Source organism: Oncorhynchus nerka, linkage group LG14, assembly GCF_034236695.1.
Source record: "Oncorhynchus nerka isolate Pitt River linkage group LG14, Oner_Uvic_2.0, whole genome shotgun sequence".
NCBI lineage: Eukaryota > Metazoa > Chordata > Actinopteri > Salmoniformes > Salmonidae > Oncorhynchus > Oncorhynchus nerka.
The window spans coordinates 38,725,706-38,743,643 of record NC_088409.1 but is presented as its reverse complement, the minus strand read 5'-3'; the positions used below and the strand labels follow the sequence as shown (position 1 = coordinate 38,743,643).

The 17,938-nt window shown below is 41.7% G+C and overlaps 1 protein-coding gene across 1 annotated transcript; it reads left to right on the top strand.

The window, feature by feature from the left end:
- The first annotated feature begins 14,008 nt into the window (after window positions 1–14,008).
- Window positions 14,009–15,385, top strand: LOC115141007 (GSK-3-binding protein-like). Its single transcript, XM_029679570.2, has one exon. The coding sequence runs from the start codon at window positions 14,113–14,115 to the stop codon at window positions 14,593–14,595; it is 483 nt and encodes a 160-aa protein (XP_029535430.2). The 5' UTR covers window positions 14,009–14,112; the 3' UTR covers window positions 14,596–15,385.
- The last annotated feature ends 2,553 nt before the right edge of the window (window positions 15,386–17,938 follow it).

Genomic DNA, 17,938 nt, shown 5'->3' with positions numbered 1-17,938 from the left:
GTTCGATCCCGGGCTGTATCCCAACCGGCCGTGATCCATAGTCCCATAGGGCGGCGCACAATTGGCCCAGCGTCATCTGGGTTAGGGGAGGGTTTGGCTGGGGTAGGTCGTCATTGTAAAATATGAATTTGTTCTTCATTTAACTGACTTGCCTAGTTAAATTAATGTTCAATAAAAAATAGAGGTAGATATGTACAGTGTGTGTGTAGTCAGTATAAATGTGTGTGCATGTTGTGTGTGTGTGAGCAAATGAAATGAGTGTGTAGGGTCTTGTGAGTGTGCATGAAGTGAAGGTCTGTGCAGCTATTTTGTTAGCTATTTAGCAGTCTTATGGCTTGGGGATAGAAGTTGTTCAGGAGTTTATTGGTCTCAGACTCAATGTACCGGTACTGCTTGTCATGCGGAAGCAGAGAGAACAGTCTATGGATTGGGTGGCTGGAGTCTTTAACATTCATCCACTCACACACAACAAGTGAGGTAGAGACGTGCTGAACAGCACATACTATCTATACTCTCTCCCACTAAGACGAGGGATCTGGGACCAAATCAAATCAAATCAAGTTTATTTATATAGCCCTTCGTACATCAGCTGATATCTCAAAGTGCTGTACAGAAACCCAGCCTAAAACCCCAAACAGCAAGCAGTGTCCCACACTGGTACTGTGTTATATAACAAGTCATGACCCTAACCCAACCCTCTCCTTCATGGGGTCATAGGTATGATTCTAGGAAAACCACAGTAGCAAATACATGACACAGAACATGGGTGGAGATCACAGGGGGCTGCTAAGGGGAGGATAGCTCAGAATAATGGCTGGAACGGAGCGAATGGAATGGCATCAAACACATGGAAATGATGTATTTGATACCATTCCACGGATTCTGCTCCAGCCATTGCCACAAGCCCGTCCTCCCAAATGAAGGTGCCACCAACCTTCTGTGGTAGAGATGGGGCCTAGACGTGGACATTCCCAGAGTCTGTATTGATGACGCAACCTCCTGTGGTAGAGATGGGGCCTAGACGTGGACATTCCCAGAGTCTGTATTGATGACCCAACCTCCTGTGGTAGAGATGGGGCCTAGACGTGGACATTCCCAGAGTCTGTATTGATGACCCAACCTCCTGTGGTAGAGATGGGGCCTAGACGTGGACATTCCCAGAGTCTGTATTGATGACCCAACCTCCTGTGGTAGAGATGGGGCCTAGACGTGGACATTCCCAGAGTCTGTATTGATGACCCAACCTCCTGTGGTAGAGATGGGGCCTAGACGTGGACATTCCCAGAGTCTGTATTGATGACCCAACCTCCTGTGGTAGAGATTGGGCCTAGACGTGGACATTCCCAGAGTCTGTATTGATGACCCAACATTCCTGCATGGGCCATACAACATGCTGAATATCTTCATCACAACATCACCCGGTAAATATGTTTATCAGTCTGTTAATATGTTTGTCTGGCTGTAATAACTGATAACAGGGCTGTTGTCAATAACTGTTCACACAGTTGAAAGACGATTATTCACAAAGGACTGTTATGTTTGCAATTAAAATTCTAATCAGGTCCAAGGAAATGCTGATACTTTAAAGAGATGGGATTAGTGAGAAGATATTTTATCTTATGAGAATAGCAGGTGAATCAATATCTCAAGATCGACATGCACTATTACAACTGTGTGGAGTCCATTCAATAAATAGACACTGCCCTCTAGTGGTTCAAAACAGGTGTCAGTTATGTTTATTTCCTGTGGATGTACTATGATACCATAACTACTGATATTGCGATGACTCATTATATTTGCATTAAGTCACATTATGGCAGTAACAATGTTAGGCACATTATGACTGAATGACGGGTTATACAGGAAATTATATCATTTCAGTTTCAATTTCATTGACTGAGATCCACAAATAGTTTCTGATGCAAGACTTGCGCAAGCAGAAAGCATATCGAATCTGACCTTTACGTTTGACTCTTGTGGTATGCGAGAGAAAATGAGATTGTGCGTGTCTGTCTGTTGGTGTGAGATACCCTGGCAGTATACTACCAGTCTGGTCAGCTTTCAACACAACTGGCTTGAATTGAAGTGTTCTTATGTCACTTCACACACAAGTGTGACTTGCAGTTCAGAGAAAAGGGTTGGTGTTCTCTTAAAGGTGTGGCATGACCACAGCACATGCAGCATGCACCCATAGACGATGATAGAGGACTCTAGTGGCCAAAAGGCTGTTTTATCATGGGCAGCACCATTGACAGCTTCCACCAAGCTTCCTCCATTTTAAAGTAGTCAACTGGGTGGGGATTCCTGCGGGTTGTAGCCTCAATTGCGCTGCCCATGCTGTCACAGACGCTATTAATGCCACAGATTTAAAGATGAGTCCTCTCTCCTAATCTCTATGCGTGCACCCAGCAGTTGTTGAGAGAGCAATTCAAATCTAAACCAATTGAATCACAAGTAAGAAAACTAGCCAATCACAAGGAAACAGTATCTCTTCAGGTAGATTTCCTTATGGTGAGAGGGTGTAGCCAAGAAACGTGTCAATGTTTACTACAACTCTTCAGAGATATCTCTCAGTGTGTGTCTACATATACCAAGATGGATTTGTTCAGCAGTGAACCTGACACCCTCCGGACAATCGCTATGAAAAACAATGGAGGGTGGGGAGGAGGAGGCTGTTTGTTGTAGCTTTCCTCGTATAACCGCTGGTCTCATGATATATTCATCTGATTACTGGTGGTGCCTTTTGGCAGTGTGTAAACATAGTATCATACGAGCAAAACAACCTGTCACCCCATAGACTGGGTCTATGATTAGGGAGATAGATTACACATATTATTGACTGTAGGGTGAGGTGGGTCAGATTGGTAGACTCAGGATACCATGTGTTACATGTCAACATGTTTACTTTAATATATCATTGTTTTTTGTTTTCTGTTCCCCAGGTCACATAACATATATTTGAACCATCATACTCTATGGTTAGGATTGGGGTCAAATGTTATCTTATGAGAACAGTTTAAAAAACAGAGGTATTCACTCAGTTTGCTCTTGCATATCTTGTACCAATGTTGACAAAAATCCTCCTCCCTCATACTGTTGCGTTTTTGGTTGAGAAGAGGGACAGCTAAGGGGACGCTGTCTGGTGTGTTGACCACCAGAGCCTAGATAGGATAGGGCTTCTATGCGTGTGTGCGTGTGTCTGTGTGACAGACAAAGTATGCAGAGTACAGGGCCTCTGATACACATGGAGACAGCTGGTTCTGGATCTGGTTAGATAGTTCATGTACATACATACATACATACATACATACATACATACATACACACACACACACACACACACACACACACACACACACACACACACACACACACACACACACACACACACACATACATACATACATACATACATACATACACACACACACACACACACACACACACATACATACATACATACATACATACATACATACATACATACAATTTCTCTGTTATGGGATGTGATATGCCCAGAGCCAAATATACTCCATCCCATGACTCGGAATGCTGAGAAAACATAACATACTCTGCTGTCATGGGAGACAGAACAGCAGATGATTAGATATGGAAATGTTGTGTAACACTTTATTATTGGGGCCCCTGCATAGGGGTTGTGTACAGTTCTATCCATTACAAAAACGTTTTTCTCTTGAATGTTCTACCATTGTTAAAAGGAGACCAGCAGAGAGCCATGTGGCAACAAGCAGAGAGAAAAAGAAGGGGGTGTAGGTGGGAGAGTTTCTAGAAAAACAGAAAATGTCTGCCCTCGTACCGACACGTCCTACACGATAAAGCTTTCGCTGTTTGTGCTCTGCTTCAGAGTCTGTTTGGATTCAGTTCCATAACCTTTAGTCAGACAACATGGCGGACACCAGGCACTTTACAATCTGTGCTAAATGTGTTCGTCAGCAGAATACAGTGGCCATGATAGAGTTATGTACCAACAAGCTCTGTCATAACTCACAGCCTTGTGGGTCTAAAACTGGGTGACGCTTGACCCATCCCACTGGACCCATGGCCTTATTGTTGAAAATGTCTCACTCAAGCCAGCTGTGTACCAACGGCTATACATAGAAAAAAAGACCCCAGACTGTCAAACGACTGAAATAGCCTCGAACCAGGGTCCCCTATTTCAGAACAGATGGCTCTATTTACTCTGAAGTTCAATGCCTCTTCTCTCCTTGTTAGGCTTGTTTGTTTGTTTGGGTGATGGGTCATGTTCGCCTGATGTGTTTTCCTACAAAGACAACGTGGAGGTTTTGACCAGTGTATTCAAAGAACAAACTGTTTGGGAAAAGCTGATGACATACTGTATTCGCATGTGTTGCTGTTGATGATGACGAGCCGATTTTGCATAACACTGATCCATTTCAATCTTGGACATGTCTAATGGCTAATGAGTCCACTTTCCACACTAGACCATATCACGCACACAGTGCACCGATGTCTACCTCTGGCAATGGTCAGCATGATCTCACCGGCTATTATAATTGGATCTGTGGGCCTCAATCCAACTTCAATGCTAGGTGTAGACAGAAGGCTCATCGATAACAACAGCCATTCCTAAGGTAGCATTCTCCTCTCACTGCTATGGTCACTGCTACCCTTTGTACTGGGGTGAGGCCAGAGAGAGAGAGAGAGAGAGAGAGAAACTGTGACAGTTAGATAATAAGATATGGTGAAAAAGCAGGACAGTGAACGCAGGAGCAGGACTGGAGAACGGAGACTCTGCGCAGAGTAAACATAGCCAATTGGCTCATGCGTTGGCAGCGGGCCATCAGAGGGCAATCGGTGCATTCACTGGAACACGTGTTCCCGCCGGCCAACAACACACGGGGCCCGAAAAAGCCTGGGAAAGGGTGGGAGGGGAGAGAGGGGAGGGGGCAAAGGGAGGGATTCTTAGAAATAGTAAATGAGTGTGACAAGTGTGGCCCACCAAAAACAAATGTGCAAAACAATGGGCATCAGTCCCATATCAACTCAGTCAACTCGGGTTAGTGAATGGAAAGTTTTGATTGGAATTTCTGATCATTGGGATATTTAAGACGTTTCATCTGAAATTAGTTTCAATCAGAAAATGAAACGACTGAGTTGAAATGGAAACCTCCTTTCTCATCATTCATTTAATCCCAAAAAATAAATATCATGTTCCATAGAGAATATGGATATGTGTATTCATTTACACACACACACACACACACACACACACACACACACACACACACACACACACACACACACAGAGCTTTATACTGTCGCCGTCTCCTTCTAAACTCCTGTAATCTCACATACACACCAAATCAGATCACAGTCCCAGGATTTGGCCAGGGTGAGGTTTTCTGAGAGTGAGAGAAACACCCTCCCTCTAGGCAAGCCTGCTATTATTCCTGCCTCCCTCTTGTCCCCCCTCCCTCTCTCCCCAGCTCGTTTCCCAGGCTCCCGTTTGGCTTTGTTTTGACTGGGTGGAGGATCACCATGTTAGCCTGGGGAAGATGAATGCTGACTAAAAAGGTGCAATAAATGCACCATGGGTCTATATCAACTAGCAATGGAGACAATTCTATTTTGAATTCTATCAATTCATGAAGTGAAATCAAATTCAATTCAGAAAAAAAAAAATCTGGCCATCATTTCTATGAGGAATAATTTCCTGAATTGGTTAACTGTAAATGGCCCTATAGAGCAAAATATTTGAATTTGCATGTAGCCCTTACAGCTCCCACATAAACAAACAGACACACTACGGTGTAAATCCATTTGAATTGAATCACTTTTTGACAGCATCCCATTTTATTTAAACAGAACTTTCCATACATACATGCCCATGGAAGAAGTGGTCAGAAAGGGACACTTTGGACCTGGATGCCAAAACATTCAGGAGATAAACGGTGCTCAAACTTCATATACTTTAAAATGACTAAAACCAAATCGAAATTGTGTAGAAATGATAATGGTCCTACATTCATACAGTTTATTGACCGTGTTCAGCTCACACAATCACTGAAATGAAGGCTAGACAGTCAGGAAGCGTAGAAAATGAAAAATAACTTGGATAGAGGACTATTTTAATCATATTTTGACAGCGAGGAAATAACACATTTTCAGTGCAGCCCTCTACATTGAAGACCGAATGCGGCCCCAGGGCAAAACGAGTTTGACACCCCTGACTTAAATGGTCTATTCTATTATCTATATTTCTATGATTTCAATAGGTTTTCTATGGAGGATTAACAGTCAAATGTATTCCCATTCAAGTCAACATTATCTGATATGTGGACCTCCAACCATTTTTGCGGTACCATTTGAAAGTTGACATTTCTATTTTTTATTTTATTCACATGACACCCACCCTGTATTCAAGAGCATGTTGTGTCTCAACCGATGGTGGGCACGACACAAAAACCTCAGATGATTTTTTTCAAGAAATTATAAAATAGTTTGACAACCCTGTTTGTAAACTTTTAAATGATATCAATCTCAACCGTTTATCTTTTCCAGTGATGAAGACGTGGATGTCTCATGGTGTGGTGGGGTTTGCAAAAGGGGTCTACTTTGAGCACTTTTATCTCTTGAATGTTTTGGCGTTCAGGTCCAAAGTGTCACTTTGCGCATGTATGTATGGACGCTTTCGTTCAATTTAAAAGGGGCGATTTCAAAAACGGATTGAATTCAAATGGATTTACCCTATGACACACACAGACACAAACAGCCGGTCTCACAAACAGCCACGGAATTGATACTAAATTAATCTCCTAATATATCATTTTTCATAGCAACTAGAAACCCCTCCGGTGACCCTGATCCACTGATCTGAGAGCCTGATTAAACACAGAAACATACAAACACACCCACACCGCTGATGCACAAACACCCTGCATAAAAACCAAATGAACACAAACACAGAGGGATTATGGTTGCTCAGTGTGAAGCATTGGGAGGTCAATAAAAACAGTAAATGCCATGCAGGCATTTAAATAGCAAACCCATGTGGTTGGTTCACTATCTCCATATCCTCCATGTTGCCCAGAGTAGGCAGAGTTGCATCCTTGAATAGGCTTGTTCTAACAAGATGTCTTCTTGTTCACTGTGCTCAATGTTTTCCAAACGCCTGGCTGCATCTAAATTGGCTTAAAGAGCATTGTTTCCTTATCTGCTTTCCTTCATGATGACCACTTCTCCAAAGCAGCAGGAGGCAATAGGTGAAAACAATAATGGACACATATCCAAATAATCCATCAATCAAATGGGACAGTAAAGGAGAGAAATAGATGAATTAAATCACAGTGTTAGAGCACAGACCCTGTTATCCAAGCAGGTCTGTTGTCCTTGGGAATTGGGAGGAGCAGATTTGACCATTTTTGGGGGATAATCTTTTGAGGAAGAGTTGTTAGAATCAGTTTAAATTTCCAATTCTCTACTTTCAAATCCTTAATCCATATACATTCTATCGAATACCCCAATGTGCAATTCCTGTAGGATTTAAAAAGGAAACATATGCAGAATGAAGTAAAGGGGTCACAAAAGGAAGCTTTGGTAAAGTTGTGCGAACAACTCAAGGCTCTTTCATGCCTTTAGCACTTTGTTCAGTGTGTTTGGTTGTGTACCAAGGAAACGCCTCACTAGCATTAGCAGGAAGTGGGGATATGTCTAGCTAATCTCAGCTATCCCACTGCAAAGAGGATATGACTATGAATCTACACTCACAGGAACTCACACACTCTCCCTATGTTTACAAGTTTACTGTGAAGCACAAGGATTATCGCCTAGGTTACTTGGCAGTAGCATGCTTTGTGCTTTGACAACAATGAAAGAAAAAGAGCCATTGATAAAGTGTTATAAATGAAAGGGAAAGGGGGATACCTAGTCAGTTGTACACCTGAATGCCTTCAACTGAAATGTGTGGAAATGGTGGCTATTAACCTTCAAACAATAACACTTCTCAAATCCGTATCTCATACTTTGAAGTAGATTATTTTACAGCAGCCCCCACGTTCTGGAATATAACCCTCAAGTCCTTTATTTCTATGTTTAGTCTATGTATTTTATATCTGTTCTATGAATACAGCATGTTCTGGTATGTTCTAATCTAATTCATGTTCTAATCTACTATTCTCCTCTTTCTCTGTTTATAGAATGTTTGAGTGGCATGTATGAACCTTGTTTTATACTTCAAATTGACTTGTGTTATTATTACTAACATTAGTAGTAATAATAGTATTAGTGCTATAGTGCTTGTGTTGACCTCTTGCTCCTTGGTCGCATTTCAAAATAAACCTTTCCATACTCATTATGGTCCTCATGGCAGAGAACAACATTTCAGAAGCAGGCACCTCCCATATGTCTCTTACTGTACTTTCACCTTACATGACTTTGAGAGGCAGAAGTCCAGAGGCAGACGGGTTACACAACTCTCAGTGGTACAGGATGTACAGTACAAACCTGTATGTGGTCATTTGTTGGTGCTGTGTATTGAATGTTATGCAAAGGTCCAACAATGCTCTCTGTTTACTTTAATGCAGATCTTTACACCAACAGCAGCAGAGCAAGGTCTGACATACAACCAAAACATAAGTTTTAGATTTCATACCCACAGTATAGCATTAGAATAGTTTAATGCAAAGTAATGGATGAAGCAGGAGCTCTGTAAGAATGCTCCAAATAGTATGCCTAAATCAAATCAACGTAGCTTCAAACCAAATTATGGCAACACATTATTGCGCTAATTACCCATAATATTAGGTAGCCTACATTTGTCAGTTGGTTGAACTATCCTTTTAAAGGTAGGCCCATATGGTCGCTTGAATGTCAAAGTTCTTAAATAGTTTTCTGACATTGAAAGTTGGCTGTAGTTCCGTGCCTGCAATAGCTAACTTTAGTCTGAATTACTAAGAGTACATTGACCTGGAAATCGCTACTACTATTAGCATGCTATTTCAGGGTCAGCCATTTAAGATCCAGATAGTTTACCCCCATCATTCTGTGGACACCTTTCGGGGTAAGAAACTGTTTAAAGTATTAAAAAATATTGTTAATTTACAACACTTTGTAATTAAGTAGTGAGTCATTGTTAATCCCTTCCTTCAATGACATCTAATTTTAATCACCTATCTAGTACAAGCAATTCCTCACAATCAAATGTCGATCGCATTATCTACCAAGGGAATTCTCTTCGATAATCACAGCCGTATATATTCCCCCCCAAGCAGACACATCGTTGGCCCTGAACAAACTTTATTTGACTCTATGTAAACTGTAAACCACATATCCTGAGGCCGCATTCATTGTAGCTGGGGATTTTAACAAGGCTAATCGGAAAATAAGAATCCCTAAATTCTATCAGCATATCGATTGCGCAACCAGGGCTGGTAAAACCCTGGATCATTGTTATTCTAACTTCCGCGATGCATATAAGGCCCTCCCCGCCCTCCTTTCAGAAAAGCTGACCACGACTCCATTTTGTTGCTTCCAGCCTACAGACAGAAACTAAAACAAGCTGCTCCCACCATCAGGTCTGTTCAACGCTGGTCCGACCAATCTGATTCCACGCTTCAAGACTGCTTCGATCACGTGGATTGGGATATGTTCCGCATTGCGTCCAACAACAACATTGACGAATACGCTGATTCGGTGAGCGAGTTCATTAGAAAGTGCATCGGCGATGTCGTACCCACAGCAACGATTAAAACATTCCCAAACCAGAAACTGTGGATTGATGGCAGCATTCACGCGAAACTGAAAGCGCGAACAACTGCTTTTAACCAGGGCAAGGTGACCGGAAACATAACCGAATACAAACAGTGTAGCTATTCCCTCTGCAAGGCAATCAAACAAGCTAAGCGTCAGTATAGAGACAAAGTAGAGTTGCAATTCAGACACAAGAGGTATGTGGCAGGGTCTACAGTCAATCACGGATTACAAAAAGAAAACCAGCCCCGTCGCGAACCAGGATGTCTTGCTCCCAGACAGACTAAATAACTTCTTTGCTCGCTTTGAGGACAATACAGTGCCACTGACACGGCCCGCTACCAAAACCTGCGGACTCTCCTTCACTGCAGCCGACCTGACTAAAACATTTAAACGTGTTAACCCTCGCAAGGCTGCAGGCCCAGACGGCAGCCCCAGCCGCGTACTCAGAGCATGCGCAGACCAGCTGGCTGGTGTGTTTACGGACATATTCAATCAATCCTTATCCCAGTCTGCTGTTCCCACATGCTTCAAGAGGGCCACAATTGTTCCTGTTCCCAAGAAAGCTAAGGTAACTGAGCTAAATGACTACCGTCCAGTAGCACTCACTTCCGTCATCATGAAGGGCTTTGAGAGAGTAGTCATGGACCATATCACCTCCACACTACCTGACACCCTAGACCCACTCCAATTTGCTTACCGCCCCAATAGGTCCGCTGACGACGCAATCGCAACCACACTGCACACTGCACTAACCCATCTGGACAAGAGAAATACCTATGTGAGAATGCTGTTCATCGACTACAGCTCAGCATTTAACACCATAGTACCCTCCAAACTCGTCATCAAGCTCAAGACCCGGGGTCTTGACCCCGTCCTGTGCAACCGGGCACTGGACTTCCTGACGGACCGCCCCCAGGTGGTGAGGGTAGGTAACAACATCTCCACCCCGCTGATCCTCAACACTGGGGCCCCACAAGGGTGCGTTCTGAGCCCTCTCCTGTACTCCCTGTTCACCCACGACTGCATGGCCATGCACGCCTCCAACTCAATCATCAAGTTTGCGGACGACACTACAGTGATAGGCTTCATTAAAAATCCTACAGTGTGATTTTCCGGATTTTTTTTCTCATTTTGTCTGTCATAGTTGAAGTGTACCTATGATGAAAATTACAGGCCTCTCTCATCTTTTTAAGTGGGAGAACTTGCACAATTGGTGGCTAACTAAATACTTTTTTGCCCCACTGTATATACTGTACTCTATTTCATCTACTGCATCTTGCCATATTTATGTAATACATGTATCACTAGCCACTTTAAACTATGCCACTTTATGTTTACATACCCTACATTACTCATCTCATATGTATATACTGTTCTCGATACCATCTACTGCATCTTGCCTATGCCGTTCTGTACTATCACTCATTTATATATTTTATGTACAGATATTTACAGTATGTACATGTACTTTATCCATTTACACTTATGTGTATAAGGTAGTAGTTGTGGAATTGTTAGGTTAGATTACTCGTTGGTTATTACTGCATTGTCGGAACTAGAAGCACAAGCATTTTGCTACACTCGCATTAACATCTGCTAACCATGTGTATGTGACAAATAACATTTGATTTGATCATCCATACCAATTAATGCCACGCATCTATATGCATTACCAAGTCATCAACTGAGGAAGTTATGTTAGCACACAGGGTCTAAGATTTTGTCAGTTTCTCCATGGAGCAGGTTCCTAGAACTGACTCTCTATGGGGACCCAGTTGATGGTTGCACCATGGAGCAACAGAATGTCGAGCAAACTATCCACCGCCTCTGAGCAGGATCCCTTAATCACTGACACAGCGCATGCATTCTCCCTAACCAAATCAGACATGACATTTAAGGACCTAAATTAAGGGTGGAAAACAAGCTACGCTGTTTATAGGCAAAAGTGGAGCTTAGTGTTTGGCTGTCTTTTGGGCAAACTGGGAGTTCCGGTTGAGGTGATGGTACTCACAGCACTGACAAAAGAATGTGAAATTGACTCTGACACGCTCCCTCCTTCTCAGAGTTAGAATACCCACTGATAGCCGTTTGAGATAAAACATGAATTGTACTTCAGAACATGGGTGTGTATTATGATACATTTTTGTTGTGCCATTCTTTCTAAATCAGACAAAAGGGTGTGGTAAATAAAAAGGTATCTGGACTACAACTGTGAACAGAAGTTGTGCAGCACTGAATTCTACAGCCAGGAATCTACTTCCACAACCCCTTAGTATTATGAGGCTGTTATGTGACTCGACAGATTGATAGCCTGTAAATTACAGGAAAATCAGGTGAAGTAAGGTCACTATGCTCTTGAAAAGATTATCGGGTGACAGCATGTAATCTTTGTTGATCAATCTCATATGGTGAGAGAGCTTTATGATTGGCTGAAGGTTGCAGAGCGTTGCTTTCTCTCAAGTAACAGCATGCACTGCAGCTCTGCCAAGTGAGTCCTACAGCCAATGGCATTCACTGCATCATGTTCACCATGCAAACATTGCCATGTGATAGGGAGCTGGATAGCCAATTGCACTTTAGATGAAGTCGTAGATGAAGTTCAGTTCATGATAAACACACCAGAGGGCCAAATTATTCCTTGGAAAAATGGTATATTAGTAAACAGTATAGGATGCCCTCTTCTCTTTTACTGAATCAAAGATATATGACAAAGGTCAATTATTCTAATACAACATCTCTGGGAGCATCACATTACATATCCATCAAGTTCAACTCTACCAAATATTTAGTGAAGCCAACTACATATTTTTGCTGAGTTTCAGGCCAAATAAGACATTACAAAAGGGCTCTGTCTGTCTGTCATGTAATCTCTGAACAGTATGTCCCATAGGTCAGGATCTCATTGTCAAACTCAGATGAGTAACTTGATTGTTAGCTCAGGGTTTATTGATGTTGAACAATGTAAATAATTATTTTATTGTTTTTCAGTGGATGCAATACTAGGAAGAGCCTTATATGGTGTCAGCACATACTCAATGGAAGGAAGAAACCCAATGACCCTCTGCTTTGGCAGAGCTCCAAGTCCTATCAAAGTCAAATGAATAGACGCTATACACTCAATACATTGTTTCCCCAATTCCCCTCCCCTTCTCCGACAAGGATAGAGTCATACTAGTCAAATGGGAACATTCCTGCAACAGGAACACAACCAGCTGCTAAACACACAGACAAACAGGAATTGTTGTTGACCAGCCAGCTGTTTACTGCATGTCTCAGTCAAAGCGGAAGAGAATGATGAATTCGATATTGCATTGTACTCTGAACCTAGTAAACATCTTAAGTATAAACTACATCCACTCCCCATACTGACTTTATTTTAAGCCTTGCGAAGTGTTAAGGAAATCTATCACGTACCCGAATGACATGAAGGGGCTAAGGGACAGGCTGTAGTACAGACACGCACCACGTGAACACGATAGTCGCCCCTTATATGGTCATGAGGGCGCTCTTTGACTGGAGCGTTTGAGTTCAGTACGATTCGGAGAAATCAGAAACCTACTCCATGTTCTAACCACTGATGTAAATCAAACGCATACAGCACGTTTTGTGCATAAGAGATCGTGCATTGTGATGCATTGACAGATGCATCTGCACAAAATATGCATTAAAAAAAAGTTTATTACCATAATGTAATAATTGTAATTGATATAATCCGAACATTAATCAATTATGGTTATTTCAACAATCCAGCAAATCTTTTGAAATATGAAGCATTTTAGAGTGGAGGGATGATATTGAAAATAATATTGCATGAAAACAATTGAATGATAGCTAATTGTGATAAAATACTTCTCAGTCAAAGGTTTTTGATTTCATGGGTTGTGGAATATAGCAATTTGCACCAAGAAATAAGTCCGGTGTGTGACAATTTGAGGTTGTTTTAAAAACATCGTTCATTTGACCCACATAATATAGCTAGACAGTTACGAGTTACGTGTCCAGTTTGCTAGATGTGCCAAGACTGAATATAATCAGGGGAATTGTGCTTGTCGGTCTTTAAATAAGATATGAATAGTCAGAGTTGTGTTCAGAAAATGTATGTCATATATACGGAATTCTATAATAAAATAAATAATGTAATACTTTGTACGGAAAATAATAGAAATTATGATTCTCACTATTTGAAAAAATTGAATTGATGATCGCACCCACATTGGAAATGGTACATTCCGGATCCTACGTCATCTATTGTTTACAAAATATCGAGAGGGTTACTTGATTACTTGCTTTTCTGCCGAGCAACGTGGTGAGAGGAAGGAACTGAGCTACGCTCCCATTCATTTCGAAAATACAGCTGAGAAACACACAAAATACAACAAAATGCCTTGTCGAAAGGAGAACTACATCCTCTTGGAGCAGTCTGTTACCGTCGATTCGAAAGAAGTGGACGCTTTGGTCACGAAAATCGGCGAGGCGCTGCAGCTTCACAACAATAGTGCTAATCAAAAGACGATGTCGTGTCTCCACGGTCTCAACGGCAACTGCAGCAGTAGCAACATCAAACAAGCTAACAACAACAACAATGGTGTAGCCCTGCAAAAACGAACCGGGTGCTGCATACGGCTTCGAAACCGGGGGCAACGTAGTAACAGAGTTAGTCCATACAGCTTCCCTGGCTCAAGTAACCAGGAGTGGGACAATTTCAAACCTTGGAACCGAAAGAGGATCAGCGCAGCTGTCGAGAACGACGACCCACATCAGTTACTTCAGGAATTAATATTGTCTGGGAATCTAATCAAAGAAGCGGTCAGGCGGCTGCAGTTCTCTACGACGGAGTGTGGAGATCTTTCGGACAATCTGTAATGCTGATGATGCGGACAATGTATTCATTATCGAGATGTTACGGACAAAACGAAAATACTATTTTGTTGACCTAGCCAGCTATAACGTTATACTACACATGTTTAACGATTAAATATGTCATGGTGGTAACGTTAGTATGTCTAATTTGTGACCGCTAATTTAGCCAATTAACGTTAGCCATGTTTGAAACTCCACCTTTGATGGTTCATTTAGATTTTTGTTTCTGGGTTGGGACTCCTTTTCACTATTCGCTGGCTTAGTTAGTAGCTAGTTCGGTAAACTAAGTGAACACTACGTTGACCTTGTTTACAAATCTAATCTCTGGCCGCCAGTATTGCCTGTTTTGTATTTGTCCGTTTTTAAATGTGAAACGATTCAAATCAAAGGTCTTACGTTACTAGTTAGCATGCTAGGCTAGCGCCACACTCATGCCAGGATGAATTCCAAACGTCCCTAGCAGCCCAACACTGACGGCAGCTTTGTATTTCCTTTACAAAGAAGGAACGGGATCAACAACCAGCTACCAAAACCGTGTAAGAGCCGGAGGCAGGCGACATTTCAAATGGTTGACTAAATGTCTCTTCGAACTGTCTGGGGGCGGTGTATTTTTATAATGATGGGACACTGTTGTGCTTAACCTTATAATTCCAATGTGGATTTGTGTTTATCATTTTCCAATTGTCTGTCAAGTTATTTACCATGACCACTTCGCAACGAAGTATTTCATAATGTTCCTGAGTATTCAGGCCTTTTGGTGTCTTAAAATAAACACGGTGTTTTTTTTCTTCAATTTGGTGTGTGTATGCTTTTCGCCATCAGATAAAGGTTCCAATAAAATATAGTTAGTAACTGCAGCATTTGGGAAGCCTGTTAACACACTACTATACAAAACGCTGCCCCACGTACACTGAACAAAAATATAAACATGCAACATTTTCAAATATTTTACTGAGTTCATAAGGTAATCAGTATCTAGTGACCACCATTTGACGCATGGAGCGCGACACATCTCATTCGCATAGAGTTAATTGTGGACTGGAGGTTTTGTCCCGCTCCTCAATGGTTGTGCGAAGTTGGTGGATATTGGCGGCAAGTGGAACATGCTGTCGTACAATGGGTGACATGTCTGGTGAGTATGCAGGCCATGACATTTTCAGCTTCCAGGAATGACATACAGATCCTTGACACATTGAACCATGCATTATCAAGCTGAAGCATGATGTGATGGCGGTGGATGAATGGCATGACAATGGGCCTCTGGATATCGTCATGGTATCTCAGTGCATTCAAATAGTCATAAAATGCAATTGTGTACGTTTTCTGTAGATTATGCCTGTCCATTCCATACCCCCCCTGCCACCATGGGGCACTTTTCACAGCGTTTATGTCAGCAAACCGATCGCCTACACGATGCCATACACACTGATACCTGCTCCATGCAGTTGAAACCGGATTCATCTGTTAAGAGCACACTTCTCCAGTGTGCCAGTGACCATCGAAGGTGAGCATTTCCCCACTGAAGTCGGTTACGACTCCGAACTGGTCAGGTGAAGACCCTGGTGCGGACAAAGCGCACACAGATGAGCTTCCCTGAGATGGTTTCTGGCAGTTAACAAAAATTATTCGGTTGAGCAAACCCACAGCTTCATCAGCTGTCAGGGTGGCTTGTCTCAGACAATCCTGGATGTGAAGGTCCTGGGCTGGCATGGTTATACATGGTCTGAAGTTGTGAGGCTGGTTGGATTTACTGCCAAATTCTCTGAACAACGTTGGCTTATAGTACATAAATTAACATTATATTCTCTTGCAACAGCTCTGTTGGACATTCCTGCAGTCAGCATGACAATTGTAAGCTCCCTCAACTTGTGACATTGTGTCGAGTAACAAAACTGCACATTTTAGTGGCCTTTTATTGTCCCCAGCGCAATATGCATCTGTGTAATGATCATGCTGTTTAATCAGCTTCTTGATATGCCACACCTATCAAGTGGATGGATTATCTTGGCAAAGGAGAAATGCTAACTAACAGAGGTGTAAACAAATGTGTGCAAAACATTTGAGAGAAATACACCTTTCATGAGTATGGAATATTTCAGAGATATTTTATTTCAGCTCATTAAACATGGGACCAACACTTTACATGTTGTGTTTATATTTTTGTTAGGTGTAGATTCATAGGTGATTACACTTTCCCCATTTTAAATGGTACTGCTTTATTTATTCCATTAATTAATGCTCAAAAACATTTAACCCCTGTTCAATATGTTTTTTGGGGGAAATTGTTGGGCCTTGCCTGTGTGTGTCGTCACTGTTGGAAAGGACACATGTCTATTTTCTACAGTGTTATGTTCCGGGGTTTGCCCCCCCAGTGGCCTACACTACACTGGTTGATGATAATTTGTGGAAAACATGTTTTGCTCTTCCCTTTACTATATAGCCAGTGTGAGGGCCAATAAATTGTTGAAGCGTCCCCTCCTTCATTCACTTTATACTGGATGTTCAGCTACACGTCATTATCATTTATGGTCACAATAGCAGATGTTGGTGCAAATAAAGAATAGATGGTAGCATGTTTTGGTTGTCTTACTGTCATACATGACTGGGGAACAATCTCTTAACTGAGTATCCAGAAATGACATCCTGTTAAGTCAAAGTATACCCAAGTAAATCTCCATAGAGGTCTAGGGATCAAAAGATGCCAAAATATGAAATGAAGAAGAGAACCACCACTGTTGACCCATATCCTTATTATTTTCTACATGACACAATAGAGTTTGTTCTGCAGTAGGCTACGTTAGAAAAATGTTGCAATATTCCCTCTTTCTAGACTATGGTGTGACCCAAAATCAGATCCATGTCCACACCTACTTTGTGTACAGAAAATTTAAAGTGGTTATCATTATAGTTTTATCCACATGGGGTCATCAACAGATTCAAACCAACAGAATAAAACAGAAACTGACCTTGTTATCATTATGTTGGTTTGAATCTGTTGATGACCTCATGTGGATAAAACTATAATGATGAACCACTTTAATTTTCAGTACACAAAGTGTGCTACTGTAGAACAGACACCAGATGGCAGTATACGACTAGGATGTGGAAAACATCAAATTACTTGTTTTTTTGCCTGTGAATATTTGAGTCATTTTGGATTCCAAATAACCTCAAAGAATAAGATTATGTAAACAAATGGACTTCCGTATACACATATGGGAATTCCCAGCTAGTGTGACAGGCTATGAAGTTAAGATTTCCACCAATTTCAACCACAAACAATACTATAAATAATATGCCAGAGCATTGTGAGGTTTTGCTGGCAACAATCAGAAGCCTATTGTGG